Below are 24,650 nucleotides of genomic sequence, written 5' to 3' on the forward strand. Positions count from 1 at the left end.
GCTGGCATCTTTGGCATTACTTCAGAGGTCTTTATTGTCAGTGCTCTAATGATAATTTTAGGACATTTTTTAATATATGGAAGTAGAAGTGCTACATATAGACCCTTTTAATAATTGCAGTGGTTCAATAATTAATTCCAAAGCTGCATATTTAACAAGCACACAATAACAAAATACAATTAACAAAGTAAAACAAACCACAAGAGCAACTTAGTATAAAAGTTAACTCAGACCTTATTTGATATGCTTTATGTGTCTTTTTCATGTGTGATTCCATTGTTAGAACATGCGTTGGAAAAACCAGGAGATTGTTCCATTCTTGTGTTTTACTCAGTGGGAATTATGGTTGTTATTGTGTATGCATGGTTTGCACATCAAAAGACTACTCTCGGCAGGGTAATGGTGGCTCGGGCATCTGGTGCAGCTGATGGTGCGTAATTTGACAAATACAGCAACCATGTATGAGACTAGCAATGACTGATGATTGCAGTAAAGTTGGGTTTTCTCCTTAATGTAAATACACTCCAGAACTGAAAGTGGGGATTTGAGGTCAGATTGTCAGCTCTTCCACAAATGGCTCATTGGCCCTGACAGTGGACCTCGGATTGTGAACTGTGCTTAAGTGCTATTGAATAATGTATTTAGGACTGCTAATTGAAAGCTGTGTGTGTCACACTGTGAGCATTAGACCAAAGCTTTACAGATGGGTCAGGTGTACTGCATGTGCCGGTTCACACAGTCACTTGAAGCTGCTCACCCTGGCCAGCTGAGTCACTCTTTACCCCTTATTCACAGCTGATGCTCCTTCCACTCCCTTTGCTCCCTGAAAGTCCATTTCAACAAAAAAATAGAAAGTCATTGCCTGACATTTGCTTACTCTTTCTGCTTGCTTTCACAGAGGCATCAAAATGACATGTCATCTGCTTTAGCCAAACATAACATCCACATCATATCATCTGTTGTCATTTTGTCTAATATTATGAATGCGCTCTAAAATCATATAGCACCTATTCTTTTGAGCTATGACATGTTTTGAAGCTGATTTTCAGCCCTGCAGATGTTGGAATTTTCACATAGCAATGCAAACCTGCACACTGCCTGTCTTTGACTGGAGGCGTCTGGTACTGAAGTGACAGTTTTTAATCAACGGGGGCTACAGTGTAAAGACAGGTCAAGCTTTTGACAGAAAAAGAGAACTGATTTCAACCTAAAGGAAATGCTGCCATGCATCTGCTGTCAGCTCTAGTTAAGTCAATGATGGGAATCTATTGAGCATGCAATATTGAGTTAATAGTTGTCCAGGGTTTTGCCATGAGATGTTTTAATGAAAAGTTGCATCTGCTTGCTATACTGAATGCCTAAAAGCTGAAGTCAACTCTACGAGATTGTATGGACAAGTCAGATTTAGTACTGAAGGATATTTTCATAAAGAGCTAAATGTTGGAATCTGGTAGTCATCTGTTAGTCCTGAATTCAGTTGTTCAGTTCAGAAGTTTGTGTTAATGGTGTAGAGCAGGTTCTTAACCTAGGGTGCCCCCCACCCTCCCCCCAAGAGGGCGCCAGAGATCCCAAGGGGGTGGGGTGAGGGGGGTGTGAGTCTTTGTCTGGATTGAGGTTACAAGTTGTGAAAATTAGTTTAGTTTAAGAAAAAATACTTACACACCCATTAAGATAATCAAAAGTCTGTATGAACCCACTCAAAAATATTTTGTCTGCATTTAAAAACCTCAGGCTTTAAATGCGAAATACCCTTCAAGAGTAAGACTATGTTCTTCAGACACATACCTCCAGAAGGGCCAAAAAGACAAACATTTAATGAATATTTTGCTGGTGGCCTATAAAAAGACTATTACAAGGAAATGGCAATCACAGGAGAGCCATCTTTAAACAGATGGATGGAAATCACAATAGACATTTATAAAATGGAAAAGATAACAGCATTTGTTAATCACAAATTGGAGAAATTTGCTTCAGACTGGGAAAACTGGGTCAACTAGGCCTGATTTTGTTTTCACAAATTAGTGATTGTGTTGGATGGAAAAGATCACTCCCTGCTTGTTCATAGTTTTTTTTTTTTCTCTCTCTCTTTTTTTCTTTCTTTTATTTGGTTTTTGACATAAACAAAATATTATTCTGGCATTTAGAGCAGACAACAAATGTATACTATATGTACATGTGATGTATTGAATGTGAATGTCTACTGTGAATGCCTATTTAGTAGTCACACCCTTTTAACCCCTGAAACTTTGTGACCCCCACAACCAGAGCAACAGTCTAATCATGTCAGAGTTTTTTCCTGTTGTATTCAGTCAGTGTATCATCATATGCATGAAACCCCATCTCTGAAAAATGCAGATGACTCATCAGTATCAAAAAAGAAAAGTCGAATTACCTTAACTTTGGTTTAATGAAGGAAAGGACAGTTTCTGTTGGGGGGGAGCTCCGAGGAAAAAAGTTTAGGAACTAGTGGTGTAGACAGTCCTGAACCTTACACAAGCAGCTACCACCTTTTTTATGTATTATTGAGAAAGGAACATGGCACCCTTCTTTTGACTGGTTGAGATTTTCAGTAATGGCGTCAAAGTACATCAGAGAAATCAAAATGCTTCCCTATAGAAAGGGACAAAATTGCTATGTGGAGTACACATTATATTGGTCCAAGTGCACTCTGGTAGATTGAAAAGTTCACTTTGTCACCATTAAAGGCGAGCCCATTCAAAACAAAAGCAGGCCTGCTTCCTCAGCATGTCATAAGCCATAAGCGGCCGGCCTCGGTAAAAGTGCCATGTCTGGACCGTGCTAGTTCATTAAGACTGTCTGGGTGCAGATGGATCTCCCTTCTGAGCCACCACTTCATTAATCCCCCACACCACCCCCAACAGCGGGACAGCAGGCAGTCCACTCATTATAGTCCACTCCACGAGGGAACCAGTCCAAGAGGGAGAGGGGGTAACTGGGGTAGTTTGTACGTATTTTCTGTATGTTTTGTCGAATTTGCGATCTTCAAGAAGCCTAATCGTGGCCTCTTTTACATTGTCTGAATCAAATATGCACAGCGAAGGGACTCATTTAATTAAATTCAACGTACATTAATTTTGCCATAAAGATGCATTACTTTTTGGCTTGTAACGCTTGTAAATCTCTTAGGTGTGAATGGTTAAGATCTCACGGAGGAATAATTATACAGCTATGTAATAACGGGTTCGACCTCACAATTTATCTCAATCTCCACGTCCAGAGAACCTTAAAGAACCTAATTATTTATAGTTTATGACATTTACTGCAAAACTAAAATGACACACAGGACCCAGGATAATTCTTTGTAAGTCATTGAACCCCCGAAAAAATGTTAAGCATATTTATGCATACTTGTTCATTAACATTTTTTCTTTAGTATCAAAAAAGTTAGAAAATTTTAACCTCTGCACTTTGCGCTGCAGAAAGCCGAAATTCTTTGCTCTGCCCATTAGGACAACAGTGAGAGATCAGGGTTATTAGTGCGATTTCAAATGTGATTTTATAATTAGACGCTACCTTAATCTTAATTTTCTGTTGTTTTTTTTTCCTTGTTTTGGTGCAGCAGCTTTGGAAATGAGCCACATGCTGTAGGCTGGAATGCTGTAAAATGCTGCATAAATCAAGGCTGAAATGAAATGGCCCAATTACATTAGGGCCAAATAGGAATGTTAACTTGACAGTCTTAATGCTAACACCCTTAATAATGAATCAACCCTATCCCTAGTGGCCTTTATTTACTGTAAACACTCTCACTAGGGCTTCATCGGCAGTATGCACCAATACACAACCGTCTACACTGTTCTCCTTTCTTGCTTATCTCTTAATAATAACACTGACACCCAATCATTGGTGTTACAGCTCAGATGTGTCACAGCTTTTTACTGATGGCCTTCTTTTTTTTTGTCACGACCGAGTGGGTGTATTATTATATGCCATAGTGTAAGGTTGAGAAAGGAACATTCAAATTTGTACTTGATAGAACAGTAGATGTGGTTTGATTTCCTTTATCAGGACAGGAATAGAGATGTGGCATGTTCTGCGTCTCCCTAGGACAATCATTAGATCAGAGCAGTCAGCCCAGATTACATCTGACTGTTAAGGCTGTTCCTCCTCTCAACTACCCAGGAAACATTAAGGGAATATATAATAATGCCACAGTGTTCCTCATTATACTTTTTATAAATTCACCAACAGCACAGTAATAATATTCATTTGGAAAGATATGATCAGTATGTGTCAAAACTGGAGTGATAGATTTTTAAGAGCTAATATAGTAATAATGATACCTTGGAACAAGGAAGAATGATCAATATTAATGAAACTAATGAAATCAAAAATGTATACATACCTAGATAGATTTCTCTGAATCACTGAACAATAATGTAATGAATCAATACATGTGAGACTGATCATCAAACTTACTGTAGGAAATCTAGGTGGGAGCTGTTTTAATCATTAAAGCTGTTTCACTGTTGGCCATAAAGATGGAATAATTTTGTTTTCAGACACAGTCCTCTTTTTACTCCTATTATACACGCCAGTAATCACCTCTGACCAAGGTTATATTAACGAAAACTAACAAAATGAAAAAAAACTAGAATTGAAAAAACATTTTTGTTAACTGAAATAAATAAAACTATAATTAAAAGAAAAACTGAAACTGTATTGTGCTTACAAAACTAACTAAACATATAAAAATTATGGATAAAATTCCCTTAGTCTTGTTTTTGTCAATCTCGGATTGATACGAAATCAATTTATTTCGCTCTAGCAATTTTATCTAGCGGCACCATACAACACTTCACGGTCCGTCACTTCTCGTCACTTGTCGTTTAGAGTCGGCTTCTTGTCCCCACTCTACCTGGAAATATGGAGACTAAAGTTGGGAGAAAACAGCAGAGTCCTGAATGGGATTTATTTGAATATGACGGCGAGGAAGATAAAATATATGAAAAAAACTAAAACTAATACTAAAACTAAACTAAAACTAAGCATTTAGAAAAAACTAAAACTAAATAAAACTAAACTATAATGAAAAATCCTAAACTATTATAACCTTGCCTTTGACCTGGTGCAATGATTACATACTGAGTCCCAGTTACAATTCATCTGTCAAGAATAAATCCCATTTTCACTATCAGTTCATGAGAAGAGGCAAAAATACAGTCGCTGAAAAAATGATTAGACCACCCTTGTTTTCTTCAATTTTTTTTTTTTTTTTTTTTTTTCATTTAATGCCTGGTACAACTAAAGGTACATTTATTTGGACAAATATAATGATAACAACAAAAATAGCTCATAAGAGTTTAATTTCAGAGCTGATATTTAGACATTTCCATGTTTTCTTGATAATAACCAAAATCACTGAAATTCTTACAACAATAGCAATGGTAATGTACTGCCAAAAAGTACTTTTAGGCATTCCATGTTTTCTTTCTGTCTGTTTTAGTCACATGATACACATAGGAGTTAGCACTTGATTGCATAACCATTGTTTTTGATGGCTTGATGGTCTAATAATTTTTTCCACGACTGTATTTTAGTCCAACTTTATGGGCAACAGTGTATATTCCATCAAAGTCTGTAAGTCCAGATTTTTATTTATTTATTTATTTTGTTTTACGTATGTATGTATGTATGTATGTATGTATGTATGTATGTATGTATTTATTTATTTCAAACATGCAAAGAAACAAAATAAAACAAAACAAAGCAAATTAAAACAAAAACAAAATAACATGTAAATGAACAGAATCTATCTTCAAGTACGTATAAGTCTGAATTGTGCATGTTCAAAAAGGAGTAGGAAGAAGTATAAACTTGGCCCTGACTTCTGCTGATACAGTTTGTAAAACATTGTTGGGGCCGATTAATCAGGAAAAATGATGAATCAGTCTATTTCTATTCGACCCCAGAGTCTGTGGCGTTCATAAACTTGGGTACTCACACTCCACATCAACTCTACTTGTAATGTACGGATCGCATGGTAGCTCTGATTAATGACTGATGTCGTCCATTAGAATCCTGTTGTATTGGCCTGGGCTGTGTGGTATAAATTGCACTCATGCTCCAGTCGTGTGCAGCATGGGAGACAGATTGAGGTTTGCATGTGTCCCAGTGAGTTTATGGCTTTCAGATTTATAAAGGTTTATGAGTGAATATCCTGCTCTTAGAGGTTAATCCCATGAAGGATTAGACTGTGACGGCCAGTGTTTGGAGTGTTGCATTACAGTTCAGATTTTTTTTCTTGGTCAATGCATTAAAAAAAAACACAGAGTTTTAGAATTATTAATATTTCTGTTTTGTTCAGTTTTATTGAAGAGAGGTTAAATCCAGCCACTTTTGTATATTTACCTTCAAAATGAATGTAATATTGTTATGTTAATGGGCGCATACTTTTAAATGCATTTTTTATCATTGTGTCATTTTAGATTTTTTTCATTTACATATCACAAAAAATGGATACTTTTTATAAACTGCATCAGAGACTATTATTATTTTCTTTTGCAGGCTTATGTAATTACAAAATAACTGAACTGCTTTTCTCTCTAATGTATTGCCCTTACTCATTATGAAACACTGGCCTAGCTCCTCTCTTTTGTTTACATCCTCCCTGAATAAGGAGGGTTTTTTTTTATTTTATTTTACTTGATTTCATTTTATTTGTTTCACTGTGGAACAAAGGCCACAAATAAGTACCAAATATGGATTTCTCTCTCCTCTTTAAATAATGTATAGGGGACAGACAAAGTTTTAGGGAAATTAGACCTCCGAATTGCTGCTGTCTTTGCTGCAGGTAGTACTCTACCAAAGAGACGAAGTAGGCTGAGTTGTAAACAATTGTCTACAGGCATTCTGACAAACACACTGCCTGTTTGTTTTCCAATTATATTTTGCAGCATCTACTGAATAAATACTCAGCTTGGATTGCTGTGCAGTGAGCTTTCCCTCATTCAACACCGTGCCTCTGATGACCAACAACGGAGCAGTGAGGATAAGCTCCTCTTGTCTCACCATTCAGATTTCACTCAAAAACTCCTTCCCCACAGATTTATCTAAGTGAATAGACAAAAGAAACCTTGGCCTGCAGTTGACTCCAATTAACCTCAGTTTAGCTTGGCCTTCAAGATGATTGGCTTTTATTCCTAAGCCTATTCCACTTAAAAGAAATGTCTGGTATGGCAACAACACTGCCATTTCTTTCACCTGCTCTAGGAGGTATTTAAATTAGCCCATTAAAAAAGGCCTTTAACCGCTGAGAAAAGTATAGGAAGTATAGGTTACACATGCACAAAGGAAGAGTGCATAAATTGGCAGCTTGGATTGTAATTGAAAGCAGGTTTAGTCAATGCAAAGACAAACAGAATACGGTCACATCCCCTCATGTACACTACACATAGTGCGTGCTAACACTGACAAGCAATCTTTAGCTGTCCTCTGTTATCATTTATAGTTTAACAGGGTGAAAGCTGAACTGTGTCCGGCTGATAACATACAGTGAGAGGTAGGGTGTCACTGTAGGCGCTCCTCTCCTGCAGCCTTCTGCCTGTCAGATGGGTCTTACTGGGCCTGACATGTAATCAGGCGGTGTCCCCTCAGTGGGCCGTAGTGGGATCAGAAGCTGAACAATGAGTGCCTGAAGGCAGCAAGACTGGTGGGCATGTTCATACCTTCAGATGAGATGCCACACTTTGTACTTGTCACCTCTTCCACCTTGAAAACACTGCACAGATACATAGATGTGCAGCAAGTTCATGTGTAAGTAATTTAAGCTTGGTATGCTTTAGAGCGGACAAAGCTCCAAAAGATGTCCTTGGTTTGTGGATGTCATTGAGAAAACATCAAGTGGCCTGGAGTTAAACAATGACTTCGCCACTGTCCCTGCACTGCTGTTAGCGCCAAACCACATTCATGAGTAATGCCATTGAACGATCCTGCCTGTGTGTTTCTGTCAGTGAAGCCAAAGCCACAATAATGCTTTAGTCGTGTTGCAAGAGAAGCTAATGCTGATGCAGTCAGACATTTCAGACACTTGTCGTTAGTCTATCATTGTGTGATCTAACTCAGCTCTCCAAAGCTCCTGGATCAACCTTCCATCTCTCTCAGGCTGGCGTCAGTGAGCAGCATTGAATCATTGTGCTGAATATGCAAATGGATGCCATTAAAGCTCTCTTTCTTTAATTAGTCTTTAGATTTCATGACTGAGTGCTTCCAATTATGGATCAATGTCTCATTTCTGCACACAGACCCCTGGGTGTGTGAAGGCAGTTTTTCCGTTACAAAATACTTTATAATTTCTGCACTGCCACGACGATCGCTCAGATCACGCTCCCTAACTGCTGATCACTGAGAAATTCTGCTGCTCTAATCCTACTGACCTGTGTACTTTGTGTCGGTAAGATGATTTTTATGAATATGATCAGATTTTAACAAACGTGTTGTTAGATTTATGGAATAGGCTATCTGTATTTGGACTGTTGATGTGTGTAAAGTGATTTCAGTGTGTCTGGGAATAGGGCTGATGTGTGTGTAATTGCTCTGGTAGTAATTTAGCACTGAGCTCATTAAGTGGTGCATAAGAGGGGGCTAAATTCTGCTTAATACCTAAATGTACTCCTGACTGGGAGTCGGGCGCATACAGGGAGACGTGCTGATATAGCGCTTTGAGACTGTAAAATGCTACTCATGTGTTTTAAAAAATGCCCATTTGGGTCCATGGGTATGGCTTCTACAGCCCATAATAGCTGCTCGGGGTTTTGTGTATCTAAAATGTTAACTAATCTTAGTGCTAATTGGCTTGCCATGGTCAGTGTGTTCACGCGGTGCTAATGCTTATACTCAGGGGAATTTCAAAGGCATTTGCAAAAGAGGAAGCCTTCCAAATTTTTTGTTTTTTGACTTTACTTCTGATACATTTTACTGCAAGTTCACCAAACTCATCTGAAAATATGGAGCATGCATATATTGCCCCAAAATTACACTGACTGGTCATGTTTTCCAATTATGACTCTGTTTCCTAAATTTGCAGAGCACTTTTTTTTTTTTGATAACTCAAGGTTAATTACTTCCACCCAAGCGATAATATAGTCACCAGGAAATTTTATAGCCACGTATAACATTGCAAGTAGTTCGTTTGATCGAATTTCAAGACAGAAACCTCCACAAATACATGAGATCACCCTTTGAATCAGTACCTCCTTCTCCTATTCCCTATCCTTTCATCAAGTTTCATAAAAATCATGAAAATCACTGCAGTATTTTTTTTTTTACCAACTAACAAATGCAGGCAATTTCTGTGGATCATTGGTGAAGAAATGCCCCTCTAGTTCAGTATCTAATCAGAGAATACATTTTGTAATAAGTGTCTTTTTACAGTAATTTATCAGTCACCTATATCACTGTGTATTTCAAAATAAGTGCAATTAGACTCTTCTATGACACTGAGTAATTCTCAGCACAGTGCTTTAACACTAATTTCATTGTTTGATAGCAATATAGAACAAATTATTTGAATAATCAGCAAGAAATTCAGGGCAGATTTATTAGGACAAAGGGAAAAAAAAAAAGGAGCTGTGAATAAATCTCAGAGGCCTGTAGAAAAAGCCATAAAGAAGATACTTCCACTTAAGGAAAATATACCATTTCCAATAAGGGCTCCCTAGAAATCAGGAGCAATACCATTGACTACTTACCACTATTTCTCACCTTTCTGTCGATTGGAAAAGTGCATTAAGACTCAGGTAGAAGCCAGTCATGCCCACACAACTTCTGCACGACTGCATCACCAGTGCTGTAATTATCACAAACAAAGCAGCTATGTTTACACATATGTTGTGATTATCAAACAGTGGGAATGCTGCTGAGTGCATGCGTTTGAACACAAGTTTCTGAAACCTTTTTTAATGACTTTAGAAAGTACTTTGCTGTGGTTATGTAAGGTTAAATGGTTTGCGCTGCCTCTGCTGCTGGTACAGCAATTCCGACATCTGGATCTGTTGCTTGTATAACACTGACCTACTTGCAAAACTCTTGTGGAAATATGACACTGATGCTTTTTTGACACTTTCACCTTTGTTTTTTTCTAACACAGCTGGAGTTTAACCCTCCGCATCTTTCCACCAGGGGGGTTAAGATTAGGTTGCAAAAGAGTACAATTGATCTGACAGCCTGGGCCCCTTTTGGTCAATGGCTCTTGTGTGATCTTCAGGTTCTGTTGCCATGCCAACCATGGCAGAGCTGAAAGAGTCCAGGTTTTGTGGGTCTTTAAGGACTTCAGCAAGGAGGACAGGCACTCTCAGTGTCATAGTACCTGCAGGTGCAAGAGCAGGCACGGATGGTCACATGATGTCACCAGCAGATCTACCAGGAAGCCTGTGTGTGTGTGTGTGTGGGGGGGGGGTTGGTTTGTGGGCACAAACATTTGCACCACTGCCTCAGGGCTCTCAGTGTCTGCTGCCCCCTAGTGCATGTGTGCATGAGTTATCAGCACATCATCATGCTTCTGTGATTGTTCTTAGTCATTGTCTTATCCAGTCTTGAGATGAGGAGGAAATTGAGTATAACTGTCAAAACACAGCAATTTATTATCTTGCTATTGGCCATTTTTTTTTACTGTGATTGAGACTGATAGAGGGTGCAACTGACTAGGAAGTGATGTCAGATGCAAAAAAAAGTCTGAGGTCAACGATGATGATAACTACCGTCATTAGGGATCCATTACTCCATGAAGCTACCCCAGCTGATGGCCTCTAATGATGTTACACTGCGGAAAAGCATTTAGTTATGATTAGACAGTTGTTGGCATGGTGCATTTCATTAACTTCAAGATGAGATTATGATGTCTGGGATTTGATATGCTACAGTTTGAGGCCGGCAGTACGGTTTCCTCAAGGCAATTTAGTGCAAGTTGAGAAACAAATGTAATAAAGTGTATTCCCCTCCTTACACTCAACCTGCTGTCCTTCTCCTCCTTATCCCCCTGCAGACAAATTGACTTTTAACTAGACCGGTTGTCTGGAGGAATAGAGTCTTTTTTTTTTTTTTTTCCTTCAGTATATTATTGCAGGGATGAAATGTATGATTTACTGCTTTTCGGTCTCTGTATCAAAGCTGACAAATCTGTCAGCTAAATAGTACACATTATAACTCCTCTTGTGTTTTGTTTTTGTGTCCAAATCAAATTAATTTAGAGGAGAATTAGATAGACTGACTCTATTACTGTGTAACAGTTTGCATGACTTAGAAAAGAAGCAAGACCAGCTGACAAGAGAACAGTGTCTGTGTGTGTGGGAGTTGAATATTTTAGCTGATGAATGTTGCAGAACACTGTTAAGCTAATCGGAAATTTGATCCCCTTATAGGGTTTGATGCACACAAGCCAGAAGCTCTGGGTTTGTGCCCATGATTCATTATAATCGTATAATAATAGTACTCAGCCCTATTCTCTGTGTGCAGTAGAATAGGGTAAAGAATACATGATTAAATTAAAGAGAATCTGATGCTTATTAAAAGTGGGTTTTAATTCTGGGACTGTAGGTTATTTGAAATGTAACAGCCAGATGTTTTTTAATGTGCTCCTGGAGATGAAGATAAATGGAAAGTGCACCTCCGGAGGACATTTCTTCTCTATTGAAAACTACTGAAGACTTTTGTATAGAGCCTCTTTTAAGCATTTGTCATTTGTCAGCATTTGGTACGGCATGTGTTTAAAGTACACGTGTCTTTAGGGGCTAGTGCTATTCTGTATTTTTATACTTTTAATTGTCATAACCAGAGATGGAACCTGTGCAGCATGTTTGTTTGTGATGAACAGGGTCACATAGTTTAGCAGATGTCCACCACATTAGAAATCATCCCATCCCCAGTAACCAAAAGTATTTATTTTATTTTATTTTTTTTAAAGAGACAGTGTAAATTCATGACATTCTGAAGATTTGTAGCAATGTTGGAAGTATTAAAAAAGTATTGAGTGGCTTCATCAATTTCAGTTAAATGCACAGTAGTAACAAAGAAATACAGAAAAATCTTACATTATTTGGTTAACCCATATAGACCTGGTGCAACTTTTGTGGCAATTTTTCTCTATATTTGTCCTCTCTTAAGAGATTTGTAACATTATCCTCTTCATTTTGCATTTCTTTAGTAAAAATCAGGTATTTTTCTGTATTAAATTCACTGATCATGTAGATGTTCATAAAATCACAGAGTAAATTCAAAGGTTATTATATCAGAAACAGAGAAAACAGAAGATTAAGGGACTTAAAAATATAAGTAAAAATACAGCAAATATATTATTAACTGAACATAAAACTAGTGTCTCCATCCATTTTCACTGATCCAACTCCATGGGTGTTACTGGTGAATCAATGTTGTAGAAGATGATGATGTTTCCATGGTAACTACGGAGCCTCTGAATGTCCAAATGGGTCATATCTGATGACCATGAAAAGATGACAAACTGCATTTTACACCAATTATTTACATGGATTGATAGGATTAGTGGATCAACAGGTATTAAACAGTTTAGATCAGTACATAGTTCTGGATGATCATGGATGTTTGGGTCTTTATGAGTTAATAATCTCCTAAACTCCTAAAATATTTTTACTGCACTCATTCTGTTAATTAGATTACAAAATTTAGATTTAATAGAAGAACATTAAATTGTATCATTGCATTGAACCAACAGAAAGACATGAGATGTAATGGCATACTCACCTGAAGGTTAACTACATTGCCCACTATATTAAACAACAAAATCTGTTTATTTGATTTCGGTAGATACAGTGAAAAGTGTACAGGATATACTCAACAAATACTCGTATGTTATGGCAGAGAAAAATGTGCTTAAGTGAGTTTATATGTGAAATAGAGATGTGTTAGAGGATTTATGCTCTTTAAACAAAAGCTTCAAGGTGCTATGTTTCCATGACACTGTATCCCCAGTCCAACCTTTAAAACTTGACGTTTATTTTAACAGTGCAGTTTAGTATTTCCTCTAGAGGGGTGTAAATGAATGTCAGTTGACGCACCATAAATCAAAGTTATTGGTTTATTATCTTGGAGGATATGATAGCAACATGAGGGATGCTTCGGATAGCTTGATTGTTTTACCAACCTTTCACTGCATCCTTCATGTGAGAAACACTTCAGCATGTTTTAAAGAAAAGAATAACGCCCTTCAGTTCTTACACACATGCACATTTATCCGCATATCCACCCACGCGCGCAGTAGATCCGATATATTCAGAAGCAGCTAGGTTTTAAAGTTTAATCAAATGTAAACTTGGTATTATTTTGAGTGTCATATTGACAAGTTAATGTTGGACACCGGTGGCTGCACCGTGCCTCTGTCAGCAGGGATTTCTTTAGCTTACATCCTACAGGAGGTGGAAATAGCACTCAGATTGTAGGAATGCATTGTTCAAGTCAATCAAAAGGCATCAAGTCCTTCTCCCTTTCTGTTTGCTTCTTAAGTGACACCAACATACACTTTACTTCAGCTAATTTTTAAATGCGGATGTGTTGGTAAGAATGCTATTATTACTGAGCGACAAACAATTCTAAATTGCACACGGTAAATTGACTTTTCACTTTTATCTGCCTCAGAGGTTCAGTTGTAGACACATTTATTTTTAGTTCTGTCTCCCTTGTGACTACAACATGCCGTATATCCCTGCATATCCATGAACCTTCGAAGTCAAAGAGGCAGCTACACCTCGCTGACATTTATCACTATTATTCTCAATCCTGTCTTCTTTTTGTTTGACAGTGTTTCAGGGGAGTTTATACCTATTTCCTTCCTGTCACAATCTCTCTTTCTATTCTGGACAGGCAGAATTGAAAAGGTCCACTGGGTATAGGAGTCTGAGGGTGCTTTCCCCCCTACTCCCACCCAATACCACACAACCTCCAACATCCATCCCTTCGTCACTCTACTCCTTTTCATTCCCCGCTGTCCCCTTGTGTGCTTTCACAGAAAAGTATAGATTTGGCTGTAAAGACCTTTTTGTGATATAAAAATACTAATGGACTCACCATACATGACTTTATCTTGACTTTTCACTTTTCCCTTCTGTATTCTGCACCACCTCTGCACTTAAAATCACCAGTGAAGTAACACAAATGAAAAATACTATCTATATAATGAGTATCCATGGAAACTATACATATGAGTAGTCCATTTTCTCTTTAAGGCTTTTGCTTTTGAGTGTATATATGACTACAGCACAATAACAGACTGACTAATTTTCTTTGATTCCAGTGCAGCTCACAGGTCCATGAAAATGTGACTTATGATTACCGGTCAAGATTGCTCAGTGCAGTGATTGTTCTGTACGCTGTGATCACTGGTGTCATTTCACAAGTTCTGTGTCAAATGGCATATGAATAATGCAACTACTCTAGATTCAGTCCGGTTCATGTCATAGCATTTTGCTTCTTATCTAACTTAGTCTCCTCTTTAGTCTATTAATGTCTAGTTATAACAACAGGAGTATATTTTTGTTTTCATTTATAACCAAAAACTGGAAGTACAATTTAGTTTCATAAATGTGAACATCATTTCTGGGAGACATTTTTATCAGATGCAGTTCCATGCTGTGGCACTGAGGTTATTAATCAGAGCCACAATAGGAAACACAGTTTCCTGTTTGTACCATCCATCCATTTCCTGAAACACACATGGGTCCAGGGCTCTGGATATTCATCACAGGACTTACCATTGACCCCTTAGACCAGGGGTGTCAAACTCATTTTAGTTCAGGGACCACATACACTACAATAAGATCTCAACTGGGCCAGATCAGTAAAATAATAACATAATAAACTATAATGTCAACTTTTGTCTTTGTTTTAGACTGAAAAAGGTAAAATTACATTTACAAACTATCCTTTAAAAATGTGAATAACATAAACAACACCGTGAGCACCTTGAAATTGAAGAAAAATAAATGCAATTTTGACAATATTATGTCTCATTTTATCATTGACACATGTACATTACAATTTACAGATTACAATGGATCTACAGATAGACAAAATGTTTAGTAACAGGATTAATATTGTTAAAATTGCACTTATTTTCCTTAATAAATCTCAGGTTGTTCGTATTTGTTCAGGTTATTCCGATTTTTTTGTGAAAATATTGTTTGTGTATGTAAACATCTTAATGTAATTTTACTTTTTTTTTTTTTTTTACACTAAAACAGTAAAAATTTGAACTTGTCATGATTCATAAGTTATTGTGATACTACTTTGCTGGTCCGACCCACATGAGGTCAAATTCGACTGAATATGGCCACTGAACTAAAATGATTTTGACACCCTAAGTTATTAATATCCTCAGTGTAATTTTTTGCATTTTATAAATTCATCCTACAGGCTGGATTGGACCCTTTGATGGGCCAGTTTTGGGCCATGGGCTGTAGCTCTGACACCCCTGCCTTAGACACTAAAAGGGTGTTTATAGAAAGAATGTTTCACAGCTTAAGCAGAAGAAGACCTCACCTTTTTCCAAAGTCTCTTGTTGTGTACGTTTTTTCTCATATATTGACTTTTTAAGATTTGAACCAGAAAATTGAGTTTAAGGTGCAATGTGAATTTGTGCAAACTTTAAAAATTGTTGAAATTGCATCATTGAGTAGCGTGTCAGCTCCAAAGTGAAGCCAGTGTGAAAGGATTTTACAGTTGTGATACCACTGACAGCCTCTGACCTTCTGTCTGAAAATACTAAGTCATCTTTTTTTTTTTCAACGGAGTCATTCTGGGGTCATCTATTTTATTTGCTTTAATAAGTGACCTGGCTCATCTTTGCCTCAAAATTTTGCCTCTATTAGTCAGATCTCCTGTGTGCACTGATTTCAGACAGGCTGTGGTAGATACAAATATTTAGCAGACATTTTCTTATATAGGCCAACAAGTGAGACACATAAAATTCTTCTATGTTTATTGATGTTTGTATTAGGACCACACATCCTCTTGTAGCATGAGTGATTAAGTCCACAATGTTTGTTACTACATATATTTGCACAGATTCATGCGTGCGTACGTCTCTAAATAAACTGTGTATTCCCATACATGTTTGCACGTAGAACCTGTGAGTATGTGTGTGTGGTTGTGTGTGTCCTGGCTTTATTGTGCTGACTGGTTTATTGCTGTTCCAGGTGGCGGAGCATGAGAACAGCGGAGTTTCAGGGTGCTGTTTTCAGGCACCACTGAACCCACAAATTTGATTATTTTTTTTTCTTCCACAAGTACTTTAGAGTTTGCATGAGGCCCCACCAAAAGAATCACACACTCGCACACCACACATCACTGTTTCACACGGTCCTGGTGGTCTTGGACAACATCTCCTCCAGTTTCACCAGTCTGCATTATGCATCTTCATCTGCCATTCTGTTTCCATTCAACATCTCTTGTTTAAGTGAATCAGCAGCATTACGTGCAGCTCTTCTGAGGTTTCACAGTCCTTTGTGGCTTGTTCATTACTTACTCACTCTATGTCCCTTATACATAAAACATACTGAGGAAAAAGAAAAAGTTAGGCTTAAGCTTCAGATATTTTCCCAGACATATGGGACATGGTATTCTCCTGTTCTGATGTTATTGTAATACCACAGGGTATCCAGGAATACTTGAGCTACATGTTGAAAAAAAAAAAAAAAAAAAAAAATACAGGACCTTAAAATGTCAGCGGAGATACTTCCTTTATTCCACAAAGGTTTTCTGTTTCTTTATCCCTTATTCTCTGAACTCCACTGGGTGAAGCAGTGGACACATGGATCCTATCACGTCAAGGGAAGATTAAACATGGAGTGTCACAATGGCACAGAGAGTTTGATAGTAGCACAATAGAAGTTCTTTCAATTATAGCTGCTTCTCTAGAGAAATCTACAAAAAGAAAATTCTTCCAATAACTTTGTCTGGTGTCTGTCTGTTTATCCCTTTTGACATTTAAATCTATCTTTCTTTAACCTTCTTGGAGGCTGAATTCAATAGCTCCCTTACATGATCCTATCAAGATAAGAGGGAGCTGAATTACCCCTGTAAAAAGCTTTTTAGACTTTGTAATTACTGAAGACAAAAGTCGGACAATACAAGTTTGAGTTAATTGGCAACAAAGGATATGTGGGTAACATTGAGAATATAGCCCTAACCCAAAGAGAGAAGTTCGATATCTTTGCAAACCCAAAAGCCATACGCTTAGACATGTTATTCAAGCTTTTTATTTTTTAGGAAAAAGATAAAAATATTTTCAAATAATAGAGTAGAGTAGCTGGTGGATAATCAGCAACTTTTTTGTTTTTTTAAACGTTCTCACCATCTTAAAAACTCACAAAGACCTAAATGGCCACCGGCGACCACAAGCATTTACTGATCTAAAGTGTTAAATCTTTTCTGTACCACTAATCCTATTAATTTAATTAAATAATTCAGGTAAAATGCAGTTAATCAGCTCTTCACCAGTATTAGATATGACCCATTTAGTGAATGTGGAAACACCATCATCTGCAACATTGATTCACGAATAAAACCCATGCAGTTTTACAAATGGCAGTGGTTTTCAGTTTTCTTTGTTGTGATAAATAACCTTTGAATTTATCAAGCCTCAGTCAAATAGATTTATCGAGCTTTTATGAACATCTACATGATCAATTAATTAAACATAGGAAAACACTTGATTTTCACTGAAAAATTCCCAATGCAGGGGATAATATTTTAATACCTGGTGATAAATCACTTAGGAACGATTTAATGTGGATTTAATTCTAGGACTTTAGGGATTAATGGTGTGTGGTAGAATAATTTTCAAAAATTTGGCAAATTTCTGATGGTTTCTGATGACGTCTTAGCATTTTCTAAGTTAATTAAATAAACAGTTGTTATGCATTTTTAATATCCTATATTTCAGTAATGTAAAAACTGAACAAAATTAGCTTAGTTTGCTTAACAAACACACAAAGAGTCATCTATAAATCAGTTGTCTCAACTGATTCAAAGTTTTATTCTCCTTACTTTGTTGTTTTGGAGGAAAATTTACAATCTTAACCCATAAAGACCCAGTGTTACTTTTATGTCAGTTCCCAAATGAATTTTTCGCAATATTTAACCTTTCTTAAGTGATTTATATAATAATAATAATAATATAATAATATAATAAATATAGCACTTTTCTAGACACCCGAAGCGCTTTAGATTATTAATCCACTATTCATTCGCTCTCACATTCTCCCTGGTGGTGGTAAACTACATCTGTAGCCACAGCTGCCCTGGGGCAGACTGACAGAAGCATGGCTGACAATTCACACCTATGGCCCCTCTGACCACCACCAAACATTCATACGCATTCATACACCAGTGTGAGTGGCACTGGAGGCAAGGAGGGTGAATTTATCACCATTTATCGTAGAATTATCTTCTTTTTAGCCTTTTTTTCATTGAAAGTGAATTATTTTCCTGTTTTTAATTTACTAATCATGTAGATGTTCATAAAAGCTTAGATTAAAGTTGAAGGTTATTATATCAGAACAGAGAAAACTGAACAAAAAGGGATTTTTTCAACAAATACACTACAAACTAGAAAAACCCTCAGAGAGCGCAGACCTTCGCTAAGGCAGATCAGTGGGCCCCCAAGACCCCCCCACCCCTGATCAACACCAAAATGTAATAATTTGTTCCTTGTGCCAGTATCAACATTTCCTGAAATTTTCATCCAAATCCATCCATAACTTTTTGAGTTATCTTGCACACAGACAGACAGACAGACAGACAGACAGACAGAAGACAGACAGACAAACAAACAGACAAACCAACACTGAGAAAAATATAACCGCCTTGGCGGAGGTGACAATAAATTAAGTTATTTTTAATATTGGGCTGTTTTTTTCAGTTTGGATTCTTGCACAGTGCTTTTTATTTTTTTGTGTGTGAATTGAAACACATTTTTTTAATGACCAGACATAGTTTTATTTACAAATGGCAAAAATGACAAAAATGACTAGAAAAAATGAAATATCCTTAGCTTTTTGTTTGTAGTGTATATCATTAACTGAACATAAACCCAGTGTTTCCATCCACTGTCATGATTCAACTCCATGGGTTTTACTGGTGAATCAACATTGTAGAAGATGACGGTGTTTCCACGTTCACTACAGAGCCTCTGAACGTCCAAATGGGTCATATCTGATGACCATGAAAAGACCAATTATTTACAAGTACTGAAAGTATTAGTGGATCAACGGGTATTAAACAGTTTCCATTAGATACTTTTGGTCGCTGGTGTGTTTAGGTCTTTGTTGGTTAAGATACAAAGAGGAAAAAATCTTTGACCCATCTTTGACTTCTAACGAAACATATAAAGCAGTCCATTTTGTCGTTATAGGCCTACTGAGACTTCCAGCACTAAAAATACTAATATAATCATAAATGTTCTCACTAATCAGCATGTTCACCGTAGTTATTTATGGCAGCAGGGTTAGTGGCTTAAATAAAGCAATGTGATATTTAGTGATAAATTGAAAAATGTCAAATCATGTTGATTGCTGTAGCTGAAGTAGCATCCTCTCCACCCTCTCTGTGGTATTCACAGTGAGTCACTTGTCAACAGTCTTTGCAGCACCTTGTCAAGTCTGATTTTCTCTCTCGTCTGGTCTCTTAAGCCAGAGGGCCAGCTGCTTCCAACTTAAGGGCCTGCTATCTACTGAGCCCCCCCTCCCTCTTTTGCTTTTGGCTGCCCTCCGGTTGTGTGTGTGACCTCAGATTTAGTCAAACTGCAGCTAGTTTACAGATAATTATCAGGCCAAGGCCAGCTGTGCGGCACACGTCTGTGGGCCCTTTGTTCCTAATTGAATTAGACGCCATGCTGTAAGTGACAAAGAAATGAACAGTTTCCTCCAGCAAGCCATATGATTAGCAGGCTAGGAGAGAGGAGGCTGGCAGCAGATGACGTGCTGGTGTATACTCTTAACGTTGGTGACTCAACGCCTGAGTCACATTCGTCGTTACACTGACGTTTCATTTTATGACATGTACCAATGGGGGTCAAGCACATGGGACATTCTGACTGGCTTAGTGTGGAAGGTAAAGAACCCAAAACATTGCTGTTTATTGTCTATTTTTGCCATCTGCTTTACAACTTATTGGCACGACAGGCATTTAACCAGTAGGCACTTTAGTTTTTAACAGCAATCATAAAAATACCATAAATAATCCATTTTCCGCATGTACATTCTATAAATATAGTACCAGATGTGTGCATGAAAGACAAACACCCACTCTTTACTGCTATTGTTGTCAAATACAGTATGGCCATAGGGATACTTTTATTTTAAGTTTGTATATCTTTTTATTATTTTTACTCAAATAGTTTTTCTGTTGTAGTCTTCTGTGGAGGTTTGATATTTCTGTCACAAAGATGCTAAATTAGCAGCATGTCTGGGGGTGAAAACTGAAGCGGAAGGACTATTTTTACCCTAATGTATGTTCTCATAACCTCAAGATTTCATTGGCACTTTTATGGCAGGAAGAAATATAAAAACCCTTATAAAATTCATAGCATTTGCAGCTGCTATTAAATTCTGCCAACTGGATCATGCGAGGGGGGAAATATTAGACATCTTTCATGGAAAAAAGCTAATAACATCCAACTCTTCTTCCTTTTCTTGAGGCACTTTAACTTTCTGAAGGTGTGAGTTTAGTTCTTGTACCTAATAGCGTATGTACAATATATAATCAAATATATTTGCTCTATAGTCACTTTCATTGTTTTGTCTGTCAGTCTTACTTGCTGTGTTGTGTGCAAGGTTTGCCACAGCAACCTTTATACAAAAAAAGTCTGTGGTGCTGTCAAAAGTAGGCCAATTCAGCTGGTGGCTGAAAAAGGCCCTGTGTGACGTTTGGTGAAAGAGGAACGCTGAAAGTTTTATTTCTGCACTTTCACTGCATCTGTTAACTTTGTTTATCTGATGAACCTGGTCTGCAGTCAGAGATTAACATCTGTCATTGTTTCACTGTGGAATTGTTACGTAAGTCCATGTTGTTGTTCCACACCTTCAACCCCACATATTCTGATTGGTACACTGTTATGAAATGTGCACAAGTATTTGCTTGTCATCTCAATTATTTATATGCACCTCTGTTCGAGGAAAAAAAATTGGGTTGTTGTGCTGCTGCTGTGCAACAAATCTTTCATTCTCTCAGAATAAAACTGAATAAAAAGAGAATGATGTGAAAATAGTGTCAGACTTACATGCATATGAGAGCAAGGGATAAAGCGTTGTCTATTATTTATGTTCTCTTGATTTTAGTTCCTTATTCATAATTGAAGGTTATACATTTCTCTGTTATCTTTCCAAGATGACCACATATATGTAATCTCTCTTTATTGTTTTTTTTTTTTTTTTCTAGTTAAGTGAAGTAACATGTATTTATCTCTATTGCAGTGCAGTATTTTCCATGTTATATACACAGCTATCCCTTTCTCCCCAAAGTGGCACATTCATTTATTTACAGTACTTCTTTACCTTACACTGTCTCTTTCCTTGCTCACCATGCTCAAATTACAAGATGCTGTTTTGTACCGGTATGCCACAGAGACCATGCATGAAATTTATTGGCCTGGAGTCCTGCCATTTGACACGCAAGACGTGGCTAACAGATCTTGTGCCATTTCCCATCCTCAGGCTCCCGGTAAAGCTGACCTTCCTGCCTCCAGGCTATATTTAAACCCAGAGCACCAGAGACTTATGGTGCTGTAGGAAATTTTATTATCAATGCTCTCCATTTGTCTGACTTAATTCAGGCCTGCCATAGATCGTGCTGAAACATGCCATATTTACACTCCGCTTCAGCAAACAAGGGCACTGCTGACATACCCTAACATCAACACCTTAGTGGGCTCAAGCCTTGTGAAGTGTCCCTTTGAACCGCTCTGAAGCGCAGCTCCAAGATTATAAGTGTTATTTATAGTGTTCATCACCTGTGGTAAAGTGTGAGCAGAATAAAAAAAACAAACAAAAAAAAAAACGGAGGTGAGATATTCCATGAAGCAGAAGGTTGACCAGAGAGTCAAACACAAAGGGACTTGACATTTTGAAGAATATCAGATGGTAAAATGTCATAGATTTTCAGTCCCATACACATTCATCAGCCTTTACCATGTGTTGTCATTAGAGCCGACAGTACGTTAAATGAGCCCAAAATCACACCGAGGCTTGGATTCATACAGTATTTTTTTTTTTTCAAACTCTTGTACACACACTTGCCCATTCATCTGTTTAACTATCCACTGACACTGTTTTTTGTCCTCTGGCAGGTCTGAGATGGGAGTTCAGAGGGTCCTCCAGGTGGATCTGAAAATGGAAAGCTTCCCGGAGCCGCTGGGCAGTCGACGGATGGCCTGGCAGGTGGAATATCCGGCAACCCGTACCACCACACAAGAGGCTGAGACAGAGATACGGCTGGCACAAGAGGACCTAGCAGGCATTGTGCCCCTGGCCATGGTGAGTGATGCCACTTCCAGCATAGTGCAAAATCCAAATAGATGGCTGCACAGCCCTCATCCTAAAATATGGCATCCTGATCATGTGTCGTTCCAATTGCACATCTTGAATCTTTGAGTCAACATATGCATGTATGCAATATATTACTCTGCATTGGAAATTCTTACTGCACTTTTAATCATGCCTAGTGGCATCCTGAAGGAGAAAAATGAATGTATTCATGATTTGGACACATTTTCAATTAGGTGTTAAGTGACAAAATGACAAGTATAGCAAGCAGGATATCAGATTTGACATGATGTGGAGCAAAATTGGTTAAATTCTCTCAGATAAATGCAGGCCTGATTTAATGCAGTGCCACATAAACAATGGATCAGTTACAGGTATGTGCCCATAGAGTGTATTTTAGGAGTAAGGAAGGATGAGAGCGTCTCCCAGCAGGCCTCAGATAGAGTCTAGAGGCTGGCTCTGGCTGGAGGGCAGGCCCGGGGCTGTGTGTCTCTGTTAGTGAGACACAGGTACTCTCTTGTGTAGATTAACCAAAGCTCCCTTATAGAAGTTCACATACGGAGTACTCATGCATCTCTGCAACTTTGTACTACGAGCAAAGAACACTGCCACTGATTTAGATAAAGAACTTGGAGGTGAAAAATGGGCCACATCAATTGTGTTGACTAAAGAGAAAGACGTGCTTCCACATCATGGCTGATTACAAAAACAAAGCTTGCATTCATTTCTATTTTGGTGCTTCTGATCTGTATGATACAGGCTTGACTGTTGTGTCAGTGTTATTCTCTAAGTATTGCCTGTAGCTGCATAGATGATAGATGCCTGTGGGTGGCTGTTCCTGGATTCAGAGGAATGCAGCACATCGCACCCACTGATTCATTCTCAGGATAATTGAAGCTATGTGTTTAATGCTGCAGTATTGTTTGAGTTTCTTCTCTCACATCCTTTTCATGTCAAAGATGCGTCAACAGCCGGTTTACCTTGCTCTAGGAATATATAGTTAGCTCCCACACCTTCTTCTAACATTATAAGTACAATGTTGATTTGCTCAACAGGGTAAGAAATAGGATATGTTTTCCCTAAGATCTTTGTGTGATTGGTTTGATTATACAGAACCATCACTTCCAGATGAGATTTTCTATGAATCCGTACATGAGTGCACCCTTTCCCAAATCTCAGACACACACTCATCAATCAGTGCAGGAAGTGTCTGCTTTTTCACTCAGATAACTCAGCTCATTTTACATAGAAGAAGGATTTTATGGCTTGCAATAAATCATGTAACCTTTTTCATAGCAGCAAAAATCCATCTCAATTAACCTGATATTACAGTTTTGCTAAACTTGGCTAAATCAATTAGGGACAGTATAATTTAGGCAGAAGTGTCACAGGAGAGATAGATGAATAGTAGTTCATGTGTACAGCATACTGTGTGTGTGCAGAATGGCTCAGTATTTCCTTTCTTACCTTGATTTACTTTTCTGTTCAAAGAGCCTGTCAAGTGAGGCAGTGAAGCAGTTGCTATTATGTCACCGAGTGTACAGATGTACTGAAAAGGATCAGGTTCACTGATCGACTACCTTTGATACTCGTATTTCAAGCATTTTCACTTGAAGATGTTTATTGAAAAGACATTGATTTGGACAATTTAATTTATCTCATACAACACAAAACAGCACAAAATTGTTCAAATTTTAGATTTAATTTCTAGCTTTGCTTCCCGCGGTGCAGAGCGTTCAGCCACCCCATGGTTCTAAACACACAAAATAAATACTCATATGTGCAGAAACATTCAGGACTCCCTCTGCCCTGTTTTCTATCCCTGTTTTCCTCACTCTTACTCCCTCACATACAGACAAACAGAGGAAAAGGAGGAGAGAGAAGCATATAAAGGTTTTGCAATCTGCATGCACCAATTGAGAGAAGCACACAAAGCGAGAAAGAGGAAGGCTGAATTAGATTACTTGGGATCACTGTGGCATGAAAGGCCCACAGATAAGTTCCTCTCCCTCCCCCTGCTACACTTCTCGCTGATAGAAAAGAGGAAGTAAGGTAATGTAAAAGCACTGCCGTCAATTCCCCTCACACACAAACACAGACGGTCACATCACATCTCAACCCCCC

General features: G+C 37.9%; 1 protein-coding gene across 2 annotated transcripts in view; it reads left to right on the forward strand.

Annotated features, from left to right (window-relative positions):
- Window positions 1-24,650, forward strand: part of si:dkeyp-14d3.1 (transmembrane protein 132C) — a 160,844-nt gene that overhangs the window by 85,192 nt on the left and 51,002 nt on the right. For both annotated transcript variants that reach the window (XM_030144182.1, XM_030144184.1), the window contains exon 4: window positions 22,331-22,517. In XM_030144182.1, the coding sequence (XP_030000042.1) occupies window positions 22,331-22,517 (187 nt within the window). The remainder of the gene's footprint in view (window positions 1-22,330; window positions 22,518-24,650) is intronic.

Source organism: Sphaeramia orbicularis, chromosome 9, assembly GCF_902148855.1.
Source record: "Sphaeramia orbicularis chromosome 9, fSphaOr1.1, whole genome shotgun sequence".
In the NCBI taxonomy this organism is placed as follows: domain Eukaryota; kingdom Metazoa; phylum Chordata; class Actinopteri; order Kurtiformes; family Apogonidae; genus Sphaeramia; species Sphaeramia orbicularis.